We start from the raw sequence: 22861 nt of genomic DNA, 5'->3' as shown, positions 1-22861 counted from the left end.
TTATTTGCTCAATCTTCATTCCTTCGTTATCAACACGGCATAGCAAGGTTTTTATGGCAGAGGTGGGGTTGTAAGTACTGAGTATATAAGGAGCAGCATAATCGTTAAAAACACCTGCTTTCATTAACATTACTTGGTCCCTTTTCGTTAACCAGTCAACCATGAGCAACTACAGCCAAGTCTCATACAAGAGAATGACTTCTCTGGAAAGAGCACCCACTTTTTCAGGTGGAAGCTACAATAAAGTATCTTCAGCAAAATATGCCGGCAGCGTGTATGGCGGGGCTGGAGGATACGGGACTAAAATATCAAGCAGCTCAGGATATGGTAGTGGCTTGGGCCTCGCCAGCAGCAGCCTGCATATCAGCACCAACAGTGATGTCCTGCTTAATGGTAACGAGAAGCAGACCATGCAAAACCTCAATGACCGTCTGGCCACCTACCTAGACAAAGTGCGTTCCCTGGAAAAGGCCAATGCTCAGCTGGAAATACAGATTAAAGAGTGGTACAGCAAGAACCCCGGCATCGCCGAGAGGGACTACAAAGCTTACTATTTAACAATTGAAGATCTGAAAGGCAAGGTGAGGAAGTTCTGTATAATGGCATCATTTCATTTCAGTAAATTATTTATAATAAAAAAAATCATTATTATTACTTTAATTTAAGCAAGATGACTCAACAACTAAAATAAGCTGCTGGGTACGTTTTTACCTTATATAAAAGAAAGAAGTAATAGAAAATAAAGATGACTACATGGTCCATGTTTTCCAATATGACCCAAACATTATACTTTTTGAAGTGCATCTAAGGAATCAGCCATCTTTCATACACTTAAACAGAAAAGTTGCTTTCATACCAGGCTTAAAGACCACTGATGGTCCTTACATAGGAAAACTGCTGGATAATGCTTCTACTTGTTATTACAGTATCTTTTTGAGGGCTAATATGAGAATCTCTGGTTTAGAACCGTTAGGGAAGATCTCTGATTTATTATTATCTACCTTATCATGCCGACGTGGAATTTTGATAAGACATTGTACATTGGTTTCAATGAAGGTCACCTTTCACAGACAGTTGTGTTTCACCTGCATTTGAGTTGACGGTTAGTTAATGATGGTACATTTATTGTTGGTCTCTTCTTAGATTCAGGATAGCCATATGCCTGTCACATGGATCTTTAAATGCCCTTACTGTATTAGCCTCTACAAATTCTAATACAAGACTGTTCCATTAGTCTAATATACTCACAGTAAAGTAAATCTTCCTTACATTACACCAAAACCTCTGACCCTCTATCTTTAGATTATGATCTCTTGTTCTAACATTTCTCCTTCTTTATAATAAACGTCCCTCCTATACTTCTTATTATTTAAGAGATATGTGTTGAAAACTGAAATATTACATATCAGATACATATGCTGACTTAAGGTCAACAACAAAATGTTAAATGGTTTGGAATCATTTGGCCATCTTATGGCGTTCTAGGTGATGTTAAACTTGGAATCCTATGATCCTTTTGAACTATACAGTAGCTGAGGATCAGGAGATTAGTTGTTTCATGGCAACTGTATCTGCTGACTGGACCTTGCTGTAGGTGATATGAAGACCGACAGTATACCCTCAATAAATGTGATCTACAGCCATGCATTTTAGATACACAATACTCTTTTAACTATTGCCATTCTGGACAGGATAGCTTGGTGACAACATTAAAGAAAGTTGTAACTTATAAAAGAGACACAAACCCAAAACACGTGTTAAATCAATGTTCCCCATTAGGTTCTCTAGAATGCTCAGGTCAATTGCCTCCCCATATTTTCTATAACCACGTACATTCTAATAGAGGCAAGTGCAATGCCAAAGATCATCCCAAGTAGTTCCACCGAGTTACCAACATAGAAGCATAAAATCTGAAGGTAGAAACCATTTGACCCACCTAGTCTGGCCTCAATGTATGCATGGGTTCTGCGTCTGTGCATTTTCCCTGCTTTCCCAGTGAGTACAATCTGCATGATGCGGGCGTTCTGTTATCGTGCCAGGTAGATTTGTATAACCCATTGTAAATAATATGATTAGATTACTGAAGCGCATTGCTTTCTAGTACACAATTAAAGAACAAGGAAATATCGCAAACATCTCTGCGTTATTATACCATTGATTTTAACCCCTTTATTTACCTAAATGCTTCATACCCCTTCTCTTTTCCTAAAATGTTTAGTCATTTAAATAGTTTTTTATTTTGTATACTGTGCTTATTATATTAGGTCCCTGGATAATATTCTGTAAATCTAAATATTGGGTAGGTTAATGCCGAGTACTTGTATGTTAGTCCCTTGGTCTGGTTATGGTAAAAATCACCAATAGAAGAGGAGCCATCAACAATATTTAAGATCTATCTGCATGAAATACTGCACTAAATTTGTGAAAAGTTTAATCATTTCAGTGTCAGGGGCGTGAATAATATTGCTGGTTGATGAAACGAAAATGTTAAGGGAGGCGGGGACTAATGCCATGAACAATTACCATATATGGACATTTTTAAGCCATAGTGATATTAGAGAAACATTAACCAGCTCTTACCAATGCATCACCTATGCAATACACATATACCAATGAAAGAGAAAGGAGAAATGAACAAACCAAAAATCTGCTAATTATTGTCTTCATATATATATATATATATATATATATATATATATTTACAAAATAACACTTTTACTGGTTTTTTTTATTCTTGGGTTTTTACCTTTTTCTTATAAGGTTTAAGTCAGTCAAATGATAATCAAAGGAACGAGTCATTTAAATAACAGTAAAAACGATTCACTCAGAGATAGTTATTTAGTATCCACCGTAAAACCATAAAACCTTACTTTATATTACAGATAACTTATCACTGCTTAATGGTTCAGTGATGGATAAGACAATGTTGAACACAATATGTCGCTTGTAATTCTCATAATTCCTTGTCTTTAGCTGCAAATCTACCAAAAACATGGATCTAAAATATGTGCTTTTTACTTTAAGATCATGGATGCTACCACGGACAATGCCAGAGTACTGCTGCAGATAGACAATGCCAAGCTGGCAGCAGATGACTTCAGAATGAAGTAAGTGGCTTCTGTGTTGCTGGTTATAGTCTGCTGGGGCAATGGCAGCGAATCTAACAATTAGAAATGCTGATATATACAGGCACAGGACAACAAAATTTCCTTTCTTCTTGCAATGGGATGTTCATGGTCATTTCCCACAGGACAATGTTCTTAACAGGACCTTTATGGATATCTCCCATATTAATAATGGAGGAGGTTTGGAAAATCCCATTATTTTACATTATCTAAAACAAAATATAGAGCATCAGCCAATTTTGGGTTGCTTCTTCATGTGGTCATTAATGTCTCATGGTCAATAATGCCAGTTGCATGTTGGGGAGCACTGATTAATTTGTAGCTGCAGGGAAGGACGATGACAAACTTACCTGTTTGGTAATGACAAGTTGCCTCCGTCTGCACATACATTCAACAGCATTCTGTTTATTTAATGATGAACTTGTCATAGTCAAAGCTGCTGAGACGTCATTAGTAATCTTAGTGGGCATGTTTAATAGTTGGTTATGGTCATTAGTTTATTGTAGCCTAATGAGAGACACATTGGTCCTCATGGGGCTGTACAATGTAATGTTTGTCTTCAAGCTGCGAGACACAGGGCATAACAAGAGGACTGAAAACATCTTCTTTTCGTGGGACAACATTCCCTTTATTTTGGGTATTTTATCCATGGAAAGTTTCAGCAAACTAATAAAATTAAAAAAAAACCCTTCCATGACACATGGGCTTAGTGTATAATGAATACATTATTAGATGTTGTCTTGAACACAAATGTATGATCTTTTGCACAAAGGGAATCAGGTTACATTGCAGCTGGCATTGTAACTTCCCATATTATTGATCTTTAGAGAAAGACCTACATTAAAGAACGTTCATTATATTTAATAAAGCAACAGTAACTAAAAGAATCGCTGGGAATCATAGGAGATGTAGTCCACAGCAAGTGGAATGAAGGGGATTCTCTGTGTCTGTTGTCGGAAACAAAGAAGGTTGAACACAAGACAGTCCCAAATAGTCAGGCATATCTTACTGCCGCCGGTTGTCCAGGCAAATGTTTCATTTATTGTGACTCTCAGCAGAATTGGCACGCCGAGTACCTGAATGCTTCTGTGATGTTGCCACAAAAGTATGAGGGGAGCATGATGTGCCTGATACATGGACTGGTTATATGGAAGTACCTTCTGTCTTCCCACTGATACAACTAGCGTACTAATAACATCCCTTGTGCATGTATTCATTTTCTATAGATTTGAGAATGAGCAAGCTTTACGACTAAGTGTGGAAAAGGATATTTATGGGCTGCGTAAACTCCTTGATGAGCTCAGTCTTACGAGAGCAGATATTGAGCATCAGATTGAGTCATTGCAGGAGGAACTGGCCTACCTGAAGAAGAACCATGGAGAAGTGAGTAGCACTATGTGGAAAGGACCCACTCCCCAATTTTTTTTTTACTGCGCCACACTTTTATGTTATAAAAAAATGTTTAAGTCTCTCCACACCAGTAAGCATAGCAGAGATAAATTACATTTGTCTGCTTAGGATTTTGGCTATTGAACTTACACAGTAAGGCTATCCGGAGCCCCCCTTGCGAAATGCAGGTAGGAGGTCCTGCTTGACGTTGGCCGGAGTGGCTCCTCTGATGTCAGTGGGCAGTCCAGCTGACATTGTGGGACACACGCTATTGTTGATGGAGAAGTGGGTAGGGAGTCCCCTTAGTGAAACTGCTCTTCAAAACCTGGAGAGTTTCCTGTTATGAATATTAGCAATATTTTAGAAATTTTATGAAATGTTTACACATATTACCTCTTGTGGTTCTCACTCTGCCCAGGTCTCTGAATGAATCCAGAACAGACTGGTGTTTCCCATCACCCTTGTTCCCACACTCAGTGGCATAATACAAGGGTCAGTTCTCGAGACCATGAGGCTTTCAACCCAAATTGCCTTTATGTTAAAACCATAGATGTCCTCTGGATTGCGCGAATGTCCAAATGCTTGCAGTATTTCAAAAATCAAAATACTTGTAATATAATCACTTCCTTTAAACTTTGTGTAGGAGGTTGACGTTCTCAGAAATCATATAGGAGGCAGAGTCAATGTAGAGCTGGACGCTGCTCCTCCAGTTGACCTGGCGAAGATTTTGGCTGACATGAGAGCCCAGTGTGAAGCAGTAGTGGATAAAATTCGACAAGAGGCCAAGGAACGCTTTGAGTCTCAGGTACTATTTTCAACTTAGTTTTATTATTTAATATATCATAGAAAGTTATTCATGAGCCATGAGCCCTGAGCCATGAGCCCTGAACTAATACCTTCTTCTTCTAGAGTCACCATAAAAATACTGGATATTGAGCAAATACGCAATTCTTAAAAAACTATATTGACATGTTTTTGTTACAGGTGGAAGAAGTACACATTCAGATCGTTACCAGTGAGAATGAACTTCAAACATTCAGGAGCACAGTTACAGAACTTCAACGCAGTGTCCAAGGGCTGGAAATTGAGTTACAAGCGGAACTAAGCAAGGTACTGGCATGGAAAACCCTTAGAAGGATCTTTCTGGTGTCTGTATTGTATGCAATATTTATTTGGATCAAAAACATAAATTTTGTCCCTGGAACATCACTGACGGACAATGTTTTAATGACCTCTGAATCAGTCAATCATGCTATGTATGCTATTTCCTATAGAAAAACGCATTAAGCGCAACCTTGGACAATGTGAATGCAAAATATGCTGCAGAGCTCGCCCAGATACAAGCTCTGATTTCCAGTTATGAAGCTCAGTTGGTACAAATCAGAAGTGACATTACACGCCAGTCTCAAGAATACGAGCTTCTCCTGAACATCAAGATCCGTCTAGAGGTTGAGATTGCCACCTACCGTCATCTTCTGGAGGGAGAAGAAACAAAGTAAGAGAGAGAGAGGGCATTTTTGAGTTTTGCCCTTTGATCACCCCATATGCCTGAAAAAGAACAAAACTAGTGATGTGATTTGCAAATGATGCCCCATGTTAACATTCCAGAGCTTTTATAATGCAATAGTGCCCAATTTTACATAGGGTGGGATGCTGCTTGATAAGAAGTTGCTCTGGGTTACACCATTCATGATACATGATGGAAAAGAATCTGATAGAAGTCTATGGAGTTGTCAAGTATTTTGTGCAGATAAACTTAAATAGGTGGTATTACACACTTTATGAAATACTAAAATACCGTAAACATTTTGATCCAATCAGTGTTAAGCACAGGCCAGACTGGCAAAGATGAGTTAGCCCTGGCACTTTAAGTCCAAAGGCCGCCTAATGACGTCCAGTGGCTCATATAGCGTCCGGGCCTGGTTAATCATGTCTTTATCCGATGTCTTCCACCACATTGATGGATAATTAAATAACTGCGTGACTTAGTATTTAATAATGTCTTCTTTTATCTTGCAGCTTCGATATTGAACTAGAAGAAACATTGAAAGGTATGCCCCAATAAATACAGATCCACCTACTGTTGTTTTTCACGTTACCTGTTATTAACCTTCATAAAATATGTTTTATATTTCATAGTTTTTATATCCATAGTTTTTGTATCTATGACAATTGCTAGGCTACTTTATATTTCCGGCGTAGCTTTCTCCATAATGTTAGTATCTCAAGATCCTGATATTTTCATATATTCATACAATCATTTCCATCACACAGGTGTTTATTTACATATTTATTCATTTCCTTCCAGAACAAAGTAGAAGTCGGAAGATAAAGACAATCGTTGAGGAAGTTGTTGATGGAAAGGTAGTTTCTTCTCAAATCAAAGAAGTGGAAGAGAAGCTTCCAAGTATTCAAACCTCATAAACATTTTTTGAATAATTTCAAGTATCTGAAGAGATTTAAAAAAAAAAAAAAGTATTGTTCTGAAATGTGGATAGCAAGAGTTCACGATTAAAATAAAAAGAATGCATTACAATGTTGCGTCCTGTTATTTTTTTTTTGTAAAGGGATTACTCTATACAAGTAAATAAAACACGTAGATGAGAAGAAAGGATTTGCCTCCATCTTGGATTTAGTCACTTGAATTCAGTGCAGAATTGGGAAACGCTGATAATTATGGTAAAGAAAAAGGATGAATTAGTTATTTCAGGTGATGAAAAGGTCAGTAGACAGACTAGAACACACAATTACATGGAAATAGCTACTATCTATAAAGGTAGAATTCAAATCACTGGTAATCACCGTATCCACCTGTTACACAGAAGACGAGAATTTAGAAGAAATTAGATAGAGGGTATTAAATACTTCATGGTCATACTAAAACAGCATGCTAAGACAGAGAGCTGACAAGATAGTAAGGTATTTTAACCCCTTAAGGACAATGGGTGGTCCCTAAACCCATTGAAAACAATGCATTTTGAGCCTGTACATGTATGGGCTTTGTCATTAAGGGGTTAATAAAACAGAAGTAAGCATTTAGAAGTAGGCCCTGGGAAGAGACAGGTGTCAGTGTGCATAAGTAAGGTATTGTTGAAAAAGTAGTAGAATTCCAGTAGTAAAAAAAAACCCCAAGAATTTCAGAATGCATAAGTTATATAGAAAGTTCTCCCAAAAAATGAGATACAATGTTTCAAAATGGCGCTAGCTGGACCAACTGCAATCACAACGCACACCAGTGAATCTACTGAGTAAATCTCTTCAGAATATTTTCTTTCTGATTCAAGAACCAACAATGTCTGTAGTAATGTTAATATTTTTTCATTACATAAAGTGTAAAAAGGCTCTTCCTTCATGACACCCGAGGAAGGCACATATGAAATCTTGAAAGCTTCTGGTATTCTAGATATTTTTAATGGATATGTTGTTAGCTAAAAGGTATCAATATATTCTATACACAATGGTCGATAAGGAGTAATAATTCGAAATGGAAATAGTTACTGATAATGTAATTGATTCATTCTGTGATTCATGAAGATGCTTTCTGTAGAGCACCTTCACATGAATGTGTGTAGAATAGTGCCCACTAATCCTATTGTCTTCCAAACATTGTTTGGAATACTATGTTGCTGTATGGAACACTATGATATTGGGACCCTCAGCTGGACTTGCCTCCCTGAGCTGAATGGTGCCAACCGTCTCCTGCCTAGGTTTTCGTATTAGCTTCATAATATAACCACAAAGAATTAAGCTCTGGTTTCAGACATATAGATAACATAATCAGAAGCACAGACTTTACAATCCATAATAGGACACATACAAGGAGAAGGAGGACCTTCAACACAACTTGCACGCATTTAACGTTATGCTTCAGGGATTAAGCAGTATCGTATAACGAAAACGACCTTCGGTCAACATGTTGTATTCAAATCACAAATAACAGATACTTGTTAATGAAAAACCACTGGAATTTTTGGGATTTTCTCTGTTAATAATTTACTTTGGGATGAGTCTGTGCTGGTGGTTTATTCATAAATGACAATCATTCCAGACAGTGGACTGAAACTGTATTATGTTTACTTAAAAGGTGGAATCGAGAAAGGAACATCAGGCTTGACCTCTCATTGCCTGTCCATGGGCATCAAAGCAAGACAAAAAACTTAAATTCCATTGGCATTACAAAAAAAGGTTATGCAAAGGGTGAATGGAGCAGAGTAATGACCCACAGGAGATGATATTCAAGGTTTTATCTGTATACCACAGAGCTTATCATTATTTAAACATTACACTGATCCTGGGGCAGCATGGAAATGCTTGGAATAATTGTCTGTTCTCGGGTATAAAAAGAGGGGCTGGCTTGCACAGCAGCAGATAGAACTTCTGGAAGCTTTTCACAACCATCAAAATGTATGGCCAGGTAAAAAGGGTGAGCTCCGTAAAAGCTGGTCACATACAGGTCAGCAGCCTCAGCGGTGGAAGCTACAAAAAGGTATCGGTGGGTGGGTATGCATCTAGTGTATATGCTGGGGCTGGGGGCTTGGGCCACAGGATTTCTTCGAGTTTACATTACGGAGGAAGTGGCAGAGATATGCCGATCATGGGAAATGAGAAGGAAACCATGCAGATCCTGAATAACCGCCTGTCCACGTACCTAGAGAAAGTCCGTTCCTTAGAGAAGGCCAATGGTCAACTGGAGGTACAGATCAGAGACTGGTACAGAGAAAACCATGGCACCAGTGAAAGAGAAGACAGTTCTTACTTCCAAACTATAGAAGAGCTGAGAAAAAAGGTAATATTACCATCTACTAAAAAAAATAATAATAAATTGTGGGCATTGAGGCTCATCTAGCTTAAAATTTGGGCTTTCACTGTTTTATAATGTCAGCATGTTCTAGTGCGAAGATTAATTGGTAATTGAAATGATGGAAATTAAAGTGATAGGGGAAATCCACCTTTCCTCGTTCTTTTCTACCGGTATTATTTCTTGAACTTTTTTGCTTCCTTAAAATGTACCTACATGGTCATTGAGGCTGGGCACTCATGCCCTGTATTGCCATGCCTGCAGAAGCCCAAGCGTTAGAGAGGGATTCCCTTACTGGAGTGGAGGTCATACACCATAAAATACCCCTCTCTGTATTTTTAATTCCAGATTGAAGATGCCAAAATGAAAAATGCCAGCATTTTGCTGCAGATAGACAATGCCAGGCTAGCTGCTGATGACTTCAAACTAAAGTAAGAGAGGATCGTGTTCTTTTTCATCATTTCATGTCTCACTGGTGAGGCTAAACTTCTTTCTTTCTCCCTTTCCATAGGTTTGAGAATGAAAGGACTCTCTGTAATTCAGCAGAACATGATGTTTATGAGCTGCGCAAATTAATTGATCAGCTGACTATCACAAGAGCAGATTTGGAAACACAGATAGAGAATCTGAATGAGGAATTGGTTTTCCTGAAGAAGAACCATTCTGAAGTGAGTGTAAAGATGTCTTAGTAATAACTATACCTGGGCGCTTTCGTATTCCACAAATATTTGCCCGTTCCCGTTTTCTTTTTGGGCAAATATTCGTATACGTTGCTTGTTTTTCTCTTTGTTTTCTGACAGTTTTCTAGCAGGGGTTTATAAGGGGTTAACACTGTAACAGTTAGCAACAGCTTTGGCTCCAGGATTTTAAAGTTGCTCCTAATGTCTTAGACTCAGACAACCGCCTGAGAGGAACAGGGATTTTAGTCCCCATGGCAAAAGGCAGGGGTAGATACACCTCGGAGCAACTTGGCCTGGGGAGACCAATGGCTTTGGTGCCAGGATTTAAAGGTCCGTAAGAACGACTCTATTGGTCACTGGCAGGAGGCTTATCTGGCATCAACCAATGAAGAGCAGCTGCCATTCATTGGTTGATGCCAGAGGAGTCCCTTGTCGGCGACCAATAGAGTCGCTCTTACGGACCTTTAATTCCTGGAGCGATCCTACAGATTCCCGTTAACCCCTTCTAAGGTAGGCTAGAGGTAGTGACTTGTATGGGGGGAAGCAACCACAGAGATTAGCTAGGAGATACTTACATAACATCTATGGATCCATTCCATCAAACAAACGTCATTGACATTTAGCCATTTAACCATTGCTTATTGTTGTTCTAGAACTTTTCAAATAAAATGATGGGTGAGTTACAGATTCAACTTCACTCTTTACTAAATTGATGTCAGTCAACCAATGTGATAAACAATATAGAAAAACTAGTTTAAGTGCCTTGTGCATACACTTTTATCGTAAAGTACCTGAAAGAGTTTGGACGTATTAGTTTGGAAATTATACCATAGAGAATGTCAACTAGAACCTTCCTGTAACATTGTTTTTTTAGCAATTAATTACTGCACACATTAAAAACAGAATTCACATATCATATATCACATGCTGTATTAGAATGCTTGAAGTTTACCTTGTAAAAAAAATATTCTTATATATATTCTTATATTCTTTCACTTAACGTAGGAGATGAGTGAGCTTCGTAAAAAATCAAATGTCAATATTGAAGTAGAAGTGGATGCCATCGCTCCTGTGGATCTTGCTAAACTTATGGATGATATGAGGGCACAGTACGAGAAGCTCGTTGAAACACACCGTAAAGAAGCTAAATATTGGTTTGAGAAAAAGGTTGGTAGCTTCAATGAGAAACGAAAACCCAAGAACACCAAAGATGAGTGTGTAGGAAAAAGCAGTTGATTAGCTTTCTGATATATCAACTTAAAAAGCAAATTAGCAGGGAAAACAACTGATCTGAGCCTTCTCATTCTGCAACTATTTCATAAATCCATCTTAATTAGAAACCAAATATTCTTTTAGATCTATTATGTCATAAGGGATTGTGTCTGGTTGACGGTCCCCACCTTTAAGTCCCATCTATAGCACACCTACTAAATCAGACATTTCAACAGTTAGAATTCAAAATTGCAGATCATGAAAATGTCACTTACAAGCCATTGTGGTAAATCACTTGAGACACCTTAGATCCCTGCAATTTTCACATCTGATCGGAATATTCGTGATAGACTGTAAGCTCTTCAGGACCCATAATTAATGTCCAATTAGGGTGTCTTATATGGCTAACAAGGCCTGGACTGACCATCTGGTGGACATTGCTCCACACAGTGGTATGCAGCCTTGGACACCTTGTCTTCTCGAGTCTGGCATAGAGTAGTTTGTATACATATAAGCACTAAAATAAATACTATGTTTCTTCAAGGTGGAGGAGTGGAATGAAGAAATACACATAAGTACGACTGAATTAGAAACATCTAAGAAAGAATTAACAGAACTTAGACGTAAAAAACAAGACCTGGAAATAGAATCACAGACCGAGTCGAGTAAGGTATGTAAATTCTAGCAGTTGTGTTGGATACATTATTTCTCCACAAACAGTCCAAGGAACCTTCATGAAAATATTTTTTCTCTGCTCCATAAGTTTCTTGATCGTATTCAGTCCTTGAACATAATTATTTTCCTTAACTCCACTCATATAGACTGCTCTTCCGTTCTTACAAGACTTCTCTTGCTTAATTAATATGATTTGAAATAATTAGGGGGTTTTTTTGGCCAGAAATCTGCGATGGCCGTCACTTTGGAGAATGTTAACACTCAGGTTTCAACTCGACTAGCAGACGTACAAGATAACATTGCTACTATTGAGGCCCAGTTGCATCAAAACAGAGATGAGATTACAAAGCAGATCTTTGAATTTGGACTTCTCTTTGATTTGAAAACCCGACTGGAAGCTGAGATTGCCACCTACCGCAGCCTTTTGGAAGGAGAAGAAATCAGGTGGGGGGAAAAAATATGTATATGAATATTATTAGTTTGGTAATGTGTTGTTATTATTATGATGAACCAAAATTCATAAAATTCATAAAAACTGGAACGTGGTATTGCATTATTTGCACCTGACCTTGTAGCTAATCTTATGAATCACTATGTACCAATGTTCACAATGCTGATATACCCCATGTACATAAGGTTGTCTGTTTTCTGATATTGAATGCTGACCTTTAGCAGGTGACCTTTCCCTATAACCATAATGGTTTTAACAATCTGATAAATCCTACTTCTAACCAGGGACCTCTTCCTCCTGGTCAACAATAAATTGTAAGGTCCACAAACACAACGTAGGTTGGCCATGTGTAGATCTTGCTACCTAAAACATCAAGCCTTGAATGGGGGAGGGGTGCAAAGGACTTGTCGGGAAAAGAAGCATGGTTGGATGTTATCAGACATGAGTAGGGTGATCCTAAAACTGCTGGAAATCTGAGTTTCTGGGGAAATCCTCAAGTCTCCAGGTATGTTTATAGACTCATAATCAACGTCAAAGGCAATGGTGTCTGTGTACGAACAGGTTGCCTGATTCTTGTCATTACATTAGTGATGATTGAGCATGTTGGGCTTGGCTTTCCAGTTGGCAGCATTCTAGCTGTGAAATCTGAGTGCCACATGGGCTTTTAGGTCACAATATCCCTGGGATTACCCTAGTCCTCAGATTCCCCAGTATCTTAATAATAACAGAAAAGCTAAGGGTAAGAGAAGACACAAAAAAAGGTCTTATGTTGCAAGTGAGAGATTAGAGGGTCAAGTTTCGGTAACGTCAAGTTTGCCTTTCATCTTTCAAAGCTTTGGTTAAATAGAGTTCAATTAAATTAGTCATGCAGGGACACAGGAATTATTATGTAAAGGAATCGAAATATTATATGAGCACCTTTTGAACAATGTTGTCATGGTTACTACAAAGAAGGTAACATCGTTGATGTCATGGTTGCTACAAAGAAGGGATTATGGCTAAATGTGAATGACACTGCCCTGAATATTTGCTAAGTGTAAACATAATGTTTTCTATTATTTTGCAGATTAAATTCCACATCTTAAAAGATATTTGGAAAAGCAAACAGATGAAATTGAAGGAACACATAAAAAATAAACAAATAAATACAGAAAAATAAAGAAAATAAGAACATAAAGACACTGTGGCATCAGTGTATCTCAGATTTCTTTGGATCTGATCTGGAGGCTCTTGGTATGACATCATATGCCCTTTTTTATATATGAGGACATAAGCTCCACCCATTTTCTGTCAAGTTCTGGTCTAAACGGTATCTCACACTGATCGTTAGCCAATTCCTCCCAGTCCTTATTTCTCCTGTCTTCAGGAACCTAGTGTTTTGGGATTGTTATTGTGAAAGAAGAGTCTAATAGATGGTAAACTCTCAAGAACAGGGCCTTCTTCTCCTTCTATACAAGTGTGTCTCAACATGTGTTAAATATGTATTGTCAAATTGTGTATACTCTCTGCCTATTGTAATAGCACTATGGAATCTCACAAAATAAATGCAATTTCATGTATATAATTGATTGAGGTTATCTTCATTTTGTCCAGCCCTATCTGTCTTTGTTTCTTGGGAATGAGACATACGGTATTATGCTATGCAAAACGAGTAGTCAGTCTCATACCTGCAAACTAGACCCTGAAGAGTTTATGTAGTTAAAAAAATACACTTAACAGAGTCACCTGCATTCAAGCTGGAATATCCACCATAACAGACTGGTGGGAAAAGCACCAACTGGAAGACTTATATGTGACCACAGAATATACCCCTTCACCCTTATGATTGGGACCAAAACGGTGAGAGTTTCGGTATCGATGTCTTATTACGTGAACTTGTTCAATAAGCAATGGATGTTGCTTAGCGTTAAATAAATAGGTCTAAAAAAAACTGAAGATTGAAGTTGAGGTCTTATCCCATTCTTCATGGATGCCTGTGACTATCCACCATATTCTTAGCTGTGACAGCTATATTACAGTTATTATTACACGGATTATTATTTGTAACTGGAAATTCAAAAGGTATGTATGTAACGTGCAATTAACAATTGGCAGTTAAAATGAGAGGTAAAAACAGCCAACAACTGTGAAAAACAAACCAAGAGCACCTGTTCCATTGATGTATATGCTACTTAACCTTCGCCCTTATGGGGCTCTGTTCAGACTACCTTTATGACTGAATGAGGGCCATTTCGAAGTCCCATGAGGATACTAATTGCCCAAGACACATTCCACTGTGTCTGGGTTTTCTCTAGAAAAGGCCTAGCCAGGGCTTTCAGGAGGAGGACTTCTAATAGTAGGCCCTGGAAGATATTTTAGTATTAGCTTCTTGCGTCTTTAAGCCAATCAGAGTTGTGTATATCTGAAAAGGCTACTCGAAGAGCAAAAAAATAATTTGCTGCCACAGAAGCCAGCTGGTTGCACCTCTGAATTGTAAACAACGGCATTGCCAACAATACCAAACACAAGGCAACGGCCGGGACCGCGTCTGGTGAGAAGGCTGGTCTGTGAGCTGTCTCCGTGTCGTCGGCTTGGTACAGAATCCCAATGTTTGCTTTGTGCAGAGAATGCAAATACACTCAACACAGATCAACGGAAAAAAAACACGTAGACATTTTTTTTTCTTCTATTTAAAAGTGCAGATTAACCATCCCCACTCCATTAACCCCTTAATGACAAAGCCCGTACATGTACAGGCTCAAAATGAATAGTTTTCAATGGGTTTAAGGACCGCCCATTGTCCTTAAGAGTAAAAAATCTGAATTATTACTTCTTGTAATTCCAGTTTTCTACCCACTTTTGGTACCAAAGACAACACCGTACAGACAGAATTCTCAGAATTATTTTCAAAGAGTGGAAGAATGTTGTCACTATTTTCTTCTCTTTAATGCTAAGGTCTGTGACGATGACGGTATAGGCCTCTGTTGCTTGGGCAACCAGCCGGTCAAAGGATTTCTGATCCCGACGTCCATTCTTCCTGTCTGCATTAAAATGGTGGGAGGGCATGGTGCACGCCATGATCCTATCTCACATCCCTGAGTCAGACACAGGTTGCACAATCCCACCGTGACCCATCTAATACGTGAATATTTACTGCACATCGGCTGTTACAAAAATATCGAATAATAAAATTCAGTGCCGCTTAGCTGTAAAATCAAAATGGCCGCACCCACTGATTATTTTTCCGATTCTATTCAAATATATCAAAAGGTTTCAACTGCACATAGTAAAAAAAAGCGATGTCTGCGTTTTACAATACACATTTTATCTCGGCGATTACATGTTATTAAATAGTACTATTTTGTGCACCGGTTGAATGTGCATTTTGTTAATGTGACAGTAATCCTAACGAGTGCAGCCAGGGCGCGGTTAGGACAATATGAATCTGCCGTTCCTTTTACGCATCATCACTCTTTTCTCTTACATACACTCCTGTGATCTCCAATTGTGAAATGAGATTTCTTCACGGGACGGATAACGATTATGATCTTGCTTTGGGTGGGGGCTGCATTGCTGAACACCTTACACGCTTGGTATGTGTCTCCCCAAACGCATCCATGACTGATGATTTATCATTGCGTGGGGAGAGGCCCAATGTTTTTGCTGTTTTTTTTTATCCGACTGCCAGAAAACCAGTTTTGTATTTGATGAAATGATCCCCTATTCACAGGCAAACACCCTTGAAGGACCAGATATAATCCTTGTGTGTTCAGCAGCTAATGTGCAAAGTTGTTGTTTTTGTACGCACGTCCCAGGGACTATTTCAAGAAAATGAAAAGAAAAGAAATCCTAAATCGTAGTATTTTTTTTAAATACTAAAGGAAATAAAATATAACCCCTAGTATGCCTTTTGAAAGTACGTATGGATTGTTTCTAATGAAAGACCAAAGAAAAAAAAGAAAAAATAAAATACCACAGGAGTTTAGCAGACCTCATTAAAAGAGTAACAGCGTACATGGAAAGCTATTAATAGACAGAGAAATGGGTAAACCAATACTATTTAATACATGTATAGAATTTAGTTAGAAAACATGATTATTTCATACGGCTTCATATTCACCTATAGCATCACTTTCACATTCGAAATGTTTAAGGTAAGCAAATATTGAACGATGCACAGTACAGTAAAGATGATCGTTTTATCTCTTAGAAAGAGACATTTAAATAGAGATAGCTTATTCTAGAGGAGGGAGGTATGTGGTCCTCCGCATTTTATAGTCAGGCGACTATTTGTCTTAATTCTTGTGTACCAAGTCACACAAGAACATTTCCGATACTCCCTCCTTCAGGCGCTGCACGATGTTTTATGGCAATGAAAGACAGGAATATTTAGTCTGATGACTACAAGAGGAAAAGCGTTCTCACAAAAGGCAGATTTTTCTACGCCCCTCTCCTATTGTAATGTACCAAAAACGCCCCAGGCATGTAACAGGAAGGGATGCATGTTACATCTGTTATCCACGCATGTAGGCACAACAAGCATATAGACAGACAAACAAGAGAAAATAAACACTTAAGTGGGAAAGGTGGAATTTTTACATTGAAATTACGCCCCTGGACCCACCCACTCTGGGACTATAAAGGTGTCACTACAAGGTGCTTAACACATCTTCTCCCTCGCTTACAATATTAACGTGACACTGAGGTGTCTGGAAGAAACATATTTCACATCAACTTTGTTGGAGGATCTTGTTCGGAATCATGTCTTACTCCAGCAGTATCCAGACCAAACAAACCATCCAGAAGCGTCAGAGCAGTGGCCGTAACAGCACCTACGGAGGTTTCAGCAGTGGCTCCCTGTCCAGCTCTGGTTTGGGTGGAGGTTTCTCAACCCAAATTGCCAACTTCAACTATGGAAGCTCTGGTTTTGGTGGGAGTGATGGCCTTCTCATTGGAGGGGAGAAGCACACCATGCAGAACCTGAATGACCGTCTGGCCAGCTATCTTGAAAAGGTTCGGGCATTGGAACTGGCCAACAGCGATCTGGAGAAGAAAATAAGGGAATGGTATGAAAGTCAAAGTGCGCTCAACAATAGTCAAAGCCGGGATTACACCAAGTACTACCAGATTATTGAAGATCTAAAGAACAAGGCAAGTGACAAAATGGGAATTGGTGCAAACATATTTTCTAGATGTACATACTTTCTGTCTTATTATTACCTGCCCCATTATAGGTATATTTTACTTATTTCATTCAGAATAACTATTAAAATATTATAAAATGATAATTTTATTCATTCAAGACAATATTGTTGAAATGTCTTCAAGTTCAAATTAATCTAGTCTACTCCTTTTGGTAATACATTTAAATAGATGGAAAAATGGCATGGAGGAGAGTAAGATGAAGGGAGACGATAGTCTATGTATAGGCAGGAACCATGATGAAAGAATAGGAGCATGGGAAAGAAAAGGTAAAATTATAGAAGATGAATGGATAGGAATGAAAAGTAGAGAAAAGTAGAGGGGGCGGATCGGTGAGAGATGCTACATAAAAGGACACAAAAGCCTGAAGGGATGAATGAGAAAAGGTCACCTTCAAAGGTATAACTGGTGATAGGAAGTGTAAAAAGATGGGACCTAAAGGTAATACAGAGACACCAAGAATATAGGGAAAAACACCATAAAGTGAAATGCATACATGTTTTCAACAATAATAATTGTACTTGTATTACATTAGGAAATAATGCAACCAATATTATGAGCAATATGAATGTAGGCAAAACATATGCTTTGCTGAAAAATGTATATTAATCCAACGTGGGGCTTTACAACAAGGGGCTGAAATGGCATAGTAAACGTGTCTTTGACCACTCCATGGTCAACTACTCTACTATTCCATAAAAGGTTGAAATTGATGATACAGAGGATCATCAATATTCAAGATCTTGGGAGACTTAAAAGCTGGCTATTTCTGCTCAGGATGGGTCTTATCCTCAGTATCAATTATTGATAGAAACATTCAAGCTTTGTTAAAGTTCTCAAACCAGACAACGATCAAACCCAAGACTTGCTTTCTCTAATTTTACTAAATAATATGGGTCTGGCTCATGTTATCATTCACATTTATGAGTTAGTGTCTGGAGTCTCAGGCATGAGCCCCCTGCTTTAAAATTATCCACACTCAAAGCCTTCAATCTGCTAACGAACCCTTTGTCCTGACATGTATCACTCTAAAACATGCTTCATTCACATATTTGATCAAAGCTCTTAATATTTAATGCTGCTTCCTAATTTATCCATGCCGTCTTTTTTCCATCTCCCCCTCGGGTTACACATACTAAGCTTTCCAATATTTAGTGGTTGATTAATGGATAAACATGTACTTAGGTTCAGCTAAGAGATATTGCGCTCTATTTATTCCTTGAACTTAACCAGGGCTTATGTTCTCTGTAGACATTTATGCCTAAAGGCGCCGTCTGACAGACATGCGTCTTTCTAATGAGCGTCTCTATAATCGCTTACGTCAACCTATGTTGAAGGATGGTTAGTTATTTTCTTTATTAGACAATTGTATTTTTTTTAAAATAATTGCGTTAAAATGCATTATCCAATGGGGCACAATGTTTTTTAGTGTATAATGTTTTAATTCAGAACATAATATTGCGTAATATGCAACAATTTAGGATAATTAGAACAGATTATAAGTGTAGTTGAATTTTGAATGTTTGGAAACAAATTTTTATGCTCCGTGACTGAAGGGAAATTAATAAAATTAGTACAAATTAGTATTTTTTTGCTTCTAAAACATGTATCTTTGGAAGTATTTTGGTGGGTCCATGGAGAGCTTGTTACAGCACTTTACTGGAAAAGGGCTGAGGAATCGCTTTGATTCATGACTTTAATATAAAAGTACAAAAGGGTCAACTGAGTCTTGTTGACCTTACAGTCAATGAGGTTATTTACCTTCTATTTTGTGACTTGTCACCTATTCTATCTTGCAGATCATTGTTAGCTCCACTGACAACGCACGGGTGGTCTTGCAGATTGACAATGCCAGGTTGGCAGCTGATGACTTCAGGATGAAGTGAGTACCAGAAAAGAAAGTTTATAAATAATATATCAATATTGAAACCAACCTGCAATTGTCCTTGCTCTTAGATTTATTGTAATATAGATTTTATTAAGAAAGCAATACATTCTAGTTGAGTGGACATTTTCTTTTTCTGGTAATTTTGATTAACCCACTCATCCTTCATCATTTTTCAACTTCAGGTATGAGAACGAGCTTGCCATGCGTCAGAACGTTGAGGCCGACATCAACGGCCTCCGCCGTGTCTTGGATGAACTGACCCTCGCTAGATCAGACCTGGAGCTGCAAGTGGAATCTCTTAGCGAAGAGCTGGCCTTCCTTAAGAAGAACCATCTGGAGGTAAGAGACCCACTAATGAATTTTGAACGTATTCACAGGTGTAATTTTCTAAGCACGGTGAGGGATAATAATAGTAATAAAAATACTAATAATCACGTTGTCCTCTGGGACCAGTAAATGAGGGGACCAAGGATCTTAAACGCATTGGCATGAGTTAGTGCTTAGAGGACAATGCTTTCACTACTAACTTTACAATAAGTAATTGGGGTAATGCCATCTCCTATGCTTTTCTGCATTATTAGGAGATGAATTCCCTTAAAGGCAGCACTGGCCAAGTCAGTGTTGAGATGGATGCAGCTCCAGGAGTTGATCTCACCAAGCTTCTAAACAACATGAGAGCAGAGTATGAGGACCTGGCCGAGAAGAACCGCAAAGAAGCTGAAGAATGGTTCCTGAAGAAGGTAAGTTAGACCCAACCCCATTGAACTGCCTTTCCTCAATTCTTGTTCCATTCGCTTGTCTATATGACATTGTTTCACTATTTCTGTATTCATTCTTCTTGCTGATGTTATAGAGCAGTGAGCTGAAAAAGGAGATTTCTGTAGGTGTTCAAGAAGTTCAGTCTAGCCGTTCAGAGATCTCCGATCTCAAACGCACCCTGCAGAGCCTAGAGATTGAATTGCAGGCTCAGATTTCCATGGTAAGCGACACAATAATTATCCTATTATACTTTTTTCTTTTTTCTTAATGGTTTAACAGTTTTTTATCAAGAACTCTCTAATCAACCGGCAATGTAATTTACAGAAGTCTTGGATCATACCTGGGAACCTCTGAGCTCCGGCTACCCGGAGCCTTCCCTTGAGCGATGTGCTCAGGACTGCCCACTGACATCAGCTGGTGGTCCCACTGACGTCGGTGGGCGGTCTCGTGATATCGGTAGGCTGTCCTGTGTCCAAAAGTCTGATTTGTGCATCAATTTTGAATTTAGAAAAACTCCCTTGAAGGAACCTTGGCAGAGACAGAAGGCCGTTATTGTGTACAGCTAAGCCATATCCAGACACAGATCTCCAGCATTGAAGAACAGCTACAACAGGTCAGAATAGACATGGAAAGACAGAGCTCAGAATATAAGAGACTGCTGGACATCAAGACCAGGCTGGAGATGGAAATCGAGACTTACAGACGTCTGCTGGAAGGAGAGCTTGGGTAATGTCATAAAAAATAACCTAATCCTAACAAATATGCAATGTACAATTGCCAAAAAGACAAAAAGGAGCAATCACAAAAACGTTGTGTACGAAGAGATCAGAAACGCTTCTCGCATGCTATTTAATCTATTGCTAAAATAAACGGTATCTAGAATAAAATGCAGCTAATTATAATTCTGAATATACTGCCCTAATAGGCTTTCTACTCTATAATGACTTTTTGGGTCCTAGACAGTTGTGGCCAATGTAAATGTACCATTTTTTATGGGATATAATGGCACATTATTAAACCAACAATGTAAAACTATTGAAACAAAACTTTTTTTCTTTGGGATTTACAGACAAATCCAGCAAATAAAGTCACAGGCATCATCAGTAGATTCCAAGAAAGGTAAGTTAATTAAAGGCTTGGTGAAAAGGAGGGTATAGTAGATAAGATTTAAGGTAAATAGAATATTTTGGGTATACCGGGTATTTATAGAATAGCATGAATATGAAAAACAGGGCTAGATAGCTACACATTTGTAGTTGAATTGGTATCCTTGTATAAACACTTTACCTACCTCCAAGGATAAAAAGTAATGGAAGATTTTGGTGGACGCATTGAAGATGAGACATTACACAGAAAGTAGATATAATGCATTGGGAGGGAGAATGAGTATTTAGAGGAGATTATGGAAGTAGAATTATAGGTAATAGAATGAAGAATATAAGAGAACTGGTGGGTAAAATGAGATATATTGGGATATTACACAAGCATGGAGCCTTGTGACATCATGGAATTCAGTGGAAGTAGTCGTAAAACAGTGAATTTACCATTACAATCAATATCTTTTTCAGATCCAACAAAAACAAGAAAAGTCAAAACAATTGTCGAAGAGGTGGTCGACGGGAAAGTCGTCTCTTCCAGCGTCCAGGAAATTGAAGAGAAGATGAATTAAAAAAAAATATTTGAGAATGTAATATGCTGAAAATCTTGGCTCAACTTAAAGCCACAATAAATGTATTTGGAGAAAACAGAAGTTAGCTCTCAGATATGTATTTTTTATGTTGCATAGGAAAAGGGTAAACAATTGCAATGGAAAACCCATCAGAATGTATTTTAAATATGTAAAGCCGAAAAATACCAACTAAAATATAAAAACATACAAGAGCACTCCCATAAATCAGACACTTCTTTATAGAGACAGCTAATGTAGACAGTCTAAAGCATTGGTTTGCCGGTTCTCAACTGACTCTATAAAGCATTTCTGATTTCCATGCATGTGTTATTTTCTTTCATTGATCTCCGCTCTCATGTTAAGAGCACCAAAACCGAACTCAGAAACTAGCCATGTTGTCACCAACTCGACCATGGCCTAGATGCGCTAAGGTAAGAGGTTTTATCAATGACGGTTCTCCGGTTCCTGCATAATTCTTTAAAGCTTTGAGAAATATCCTAGGGCAGACGATAATAATTGCAGAACCCGGAGAACGTTCTCTCACTAGAGAGAACATCTAGGCCAATACGACAATGATCTGAAAAGTCCTATTGGCAAAATGGTATGCTCCGCATATTTTTTGTTTATTTATTCATATTGAGTTCTAATTAAAACAACAAACAAACTTGGGTTTCATGTTCTAAACAGAGAATTGATGTTGAGATTGAAGTTAACCTATAATACAGTCAATACTTTGAGAAGACCCTCCTCATTCTTTACCTTTTCACAATTGCATAAGGTAAGGAATGATAAAGCACAAGATATGAAGAAACAACGGAACGCTTGATAGATATTCAGGGCAAAGTGGCTAACTATGAAGAAATAAAAATGAAAATTCCAAGATGATTGCTTCACATTTATCATTTGGAGCAGAATTGCTTTTAGTCTTTTTATGTTTGACAAGTGGTCTAGAATATCCATGCTGATCTGATCATTCAAACTTTGCACCAAAATACGTATACATTTACCACCCGAGCCATTTCTGTGGCTGGGGT

General features: G+C 38.2%; 3 protein-coding genes across 9 annotated transcripts; all 3 read left to right on the top strand.

The window, feature by feature from the left end:
* The first annotated feature begins 251 nt into the window (after positions 1-251).
* LOC149274358 (keratin, type I cytoskeletal 14-like) lies at positions 252-6013 on the top strand. The gene is made up of 6 exons (XM_089505620.1): positions 252-581; positions 3025-3107; positions 4352-4508; positions 5158-5319; positions 5499-5624; positions 5789-6013. The coding sequence occupies exons 1-6, from the start codon at positions 411-413 to the stop codon at positions 6011-6013; spliced, it is 924 nt and encodes a 307-aa protein (XP_089361746.1). The 5' UTR covers positions 252-410.
* A 3095-nt stretch (positions 6014-9108) lies between these two features.
* Positions 9109-13415, top strand: LOC149274357 (keratin, type I cytoskeletal 19-like). The gene is made up of 7 exons (XM_089505595.1): positions 9109-9300; positions 9661-9743; positions 9824-9980; positions 10998-11159; positions 11749-11874; positions 12103-12323; positions 13397-13415. The coding sequence occupies exons 1-7, from the start codon at positions 9109-9111 to the stop codon at positions 13413-13415; spliced, it is 960 nt and encodes a 319-aa protein (XP_089361721.1).
* Positions 13416-17070: 3655 nt separating this feature from the next.
* LOC149274356 (keratin, type I cytoskeletal 12-like) lies at positions 17071-21827 on the top strand. Of its 7 annotated transcripts, XM_089505567.1 has the most exons (9): positions 17071-17460; positions 19311-19393; positions 19582-19738; positions 19981-20139; positions 20253-20378; positions 20667-20884; positions 20952-20970; positions 21238-21277; positions 21727-21827. In XM_089505567.1, the coding sequence occupies exons 1-9, from the start codon at positions 17071-17073 to the stop codon at positions 21825-21827; spliced, it is 1293 nt and encodes a 430-aa protein (XP_089361693.1). The 7 variants fall into 7 exon arrangements, with proteins under 7 accessions (XP_089361693.1, XP_089361698.1, XP_089361699.1 ...); XM_089505572.1 differs by lacking the exons at positions 20952-20970; positions 21238-21277 and adding an exon at positions 21501-21544; XM_089505573.1 differs by lacking the exons at positions 20952-20970; positions 21238-21277 and having other exon boundaries at positions 20667-20878; positions 21680-21827.
* Positions 21828-22861: the final 1034 nt, after the last annotated feature.

This window comes from Sceloporus occidentalis, unplaced genomic scaffold (assembly GCF_023333645.1).
Source record: "Sceloporus occidentalis isolate IW3139 unplaced genomic scaffold, rSceOcc1.0.p SCAF_335, whole genome shotgun sequence".
In the NCBI taxonomy this organism is placed as follows: Eukaryota; Metazoa; Chordata; class Lepidosauria; order Squamata; family Phrynosomatidae; genus Sceloporus; species Sceloporus occidentalis.
This window is presented reverse-complemented; position numbering and strand designations above follow the sequence as displayed.

Excerpts from the sequence above, each read along its gene's own strand:
- LOC149274358 (XM_089505620.1), top strand. The coding sequence starts at position 411 with ATGCAAAACCTCAATGACCGTCTGGCCACCTACCTAGACAAAGTGCGT. Across the intron at positions 582-3,024 it reads TTGAAGATCTGAAAGGCAAG|ATCATGGATGCTACCACGGA; the intron begins GTGAGGAAGTTC and ends TTTTACTTTAAG. Across the intron at positions 5,625-5,788 it reads TACAAGCGGAACTAAGCAAG|AAAAACGCATTAAGCGCAAC; the intron begins GTACTGGCATGG and ends TATTTCCTATAG.
- LOC149274357 (XM_089505595.1), top strand. The coding sequence starts at position 9,109 with ATGGGAAATGAGAAGGAAACCATGCAGATCCTGAATAACCGCCTGTCC. Across the intron at positions 9,981-10,997 it reads TGAAGAAGAACCATTCTGAA|GAGATGAGTGAGCTTCGTAA; the intron begins GTGAGTGTAAAG and ends CACTTAACGTAG. Across the intron at positions 11,875-12,102 it reads CACAGACCGAGTCGAGTAAG|AAATCTGCGATGGCCGTCAC; the intron begins GTATGTAAATTC and ends TTTTTTGGCCAG.
- LOC149274356 (XM_089505567.1), top strand. The coding sequence starts at position 17,071 with ATGTCTTACTCCAGCAGTATCCAGACCAAACAAACCATCCAGAAGCGT. Across the intron at positions 17,461-19,310 it reads TTGAAGATCTAAAGAACAAG|ATCATTGTTAGCTCCACTGA; the intron begins GCAAGTGACAAA and ends TCTATCTTGCAG. Across the intron at positions 19,739-19,980 it reads TTAAGAAGAACCATCTGGAG|GAGATGAATTCCCTTAAAGG; the intron begins GTAAGAGACCCA and ends CTGCATTATTAG.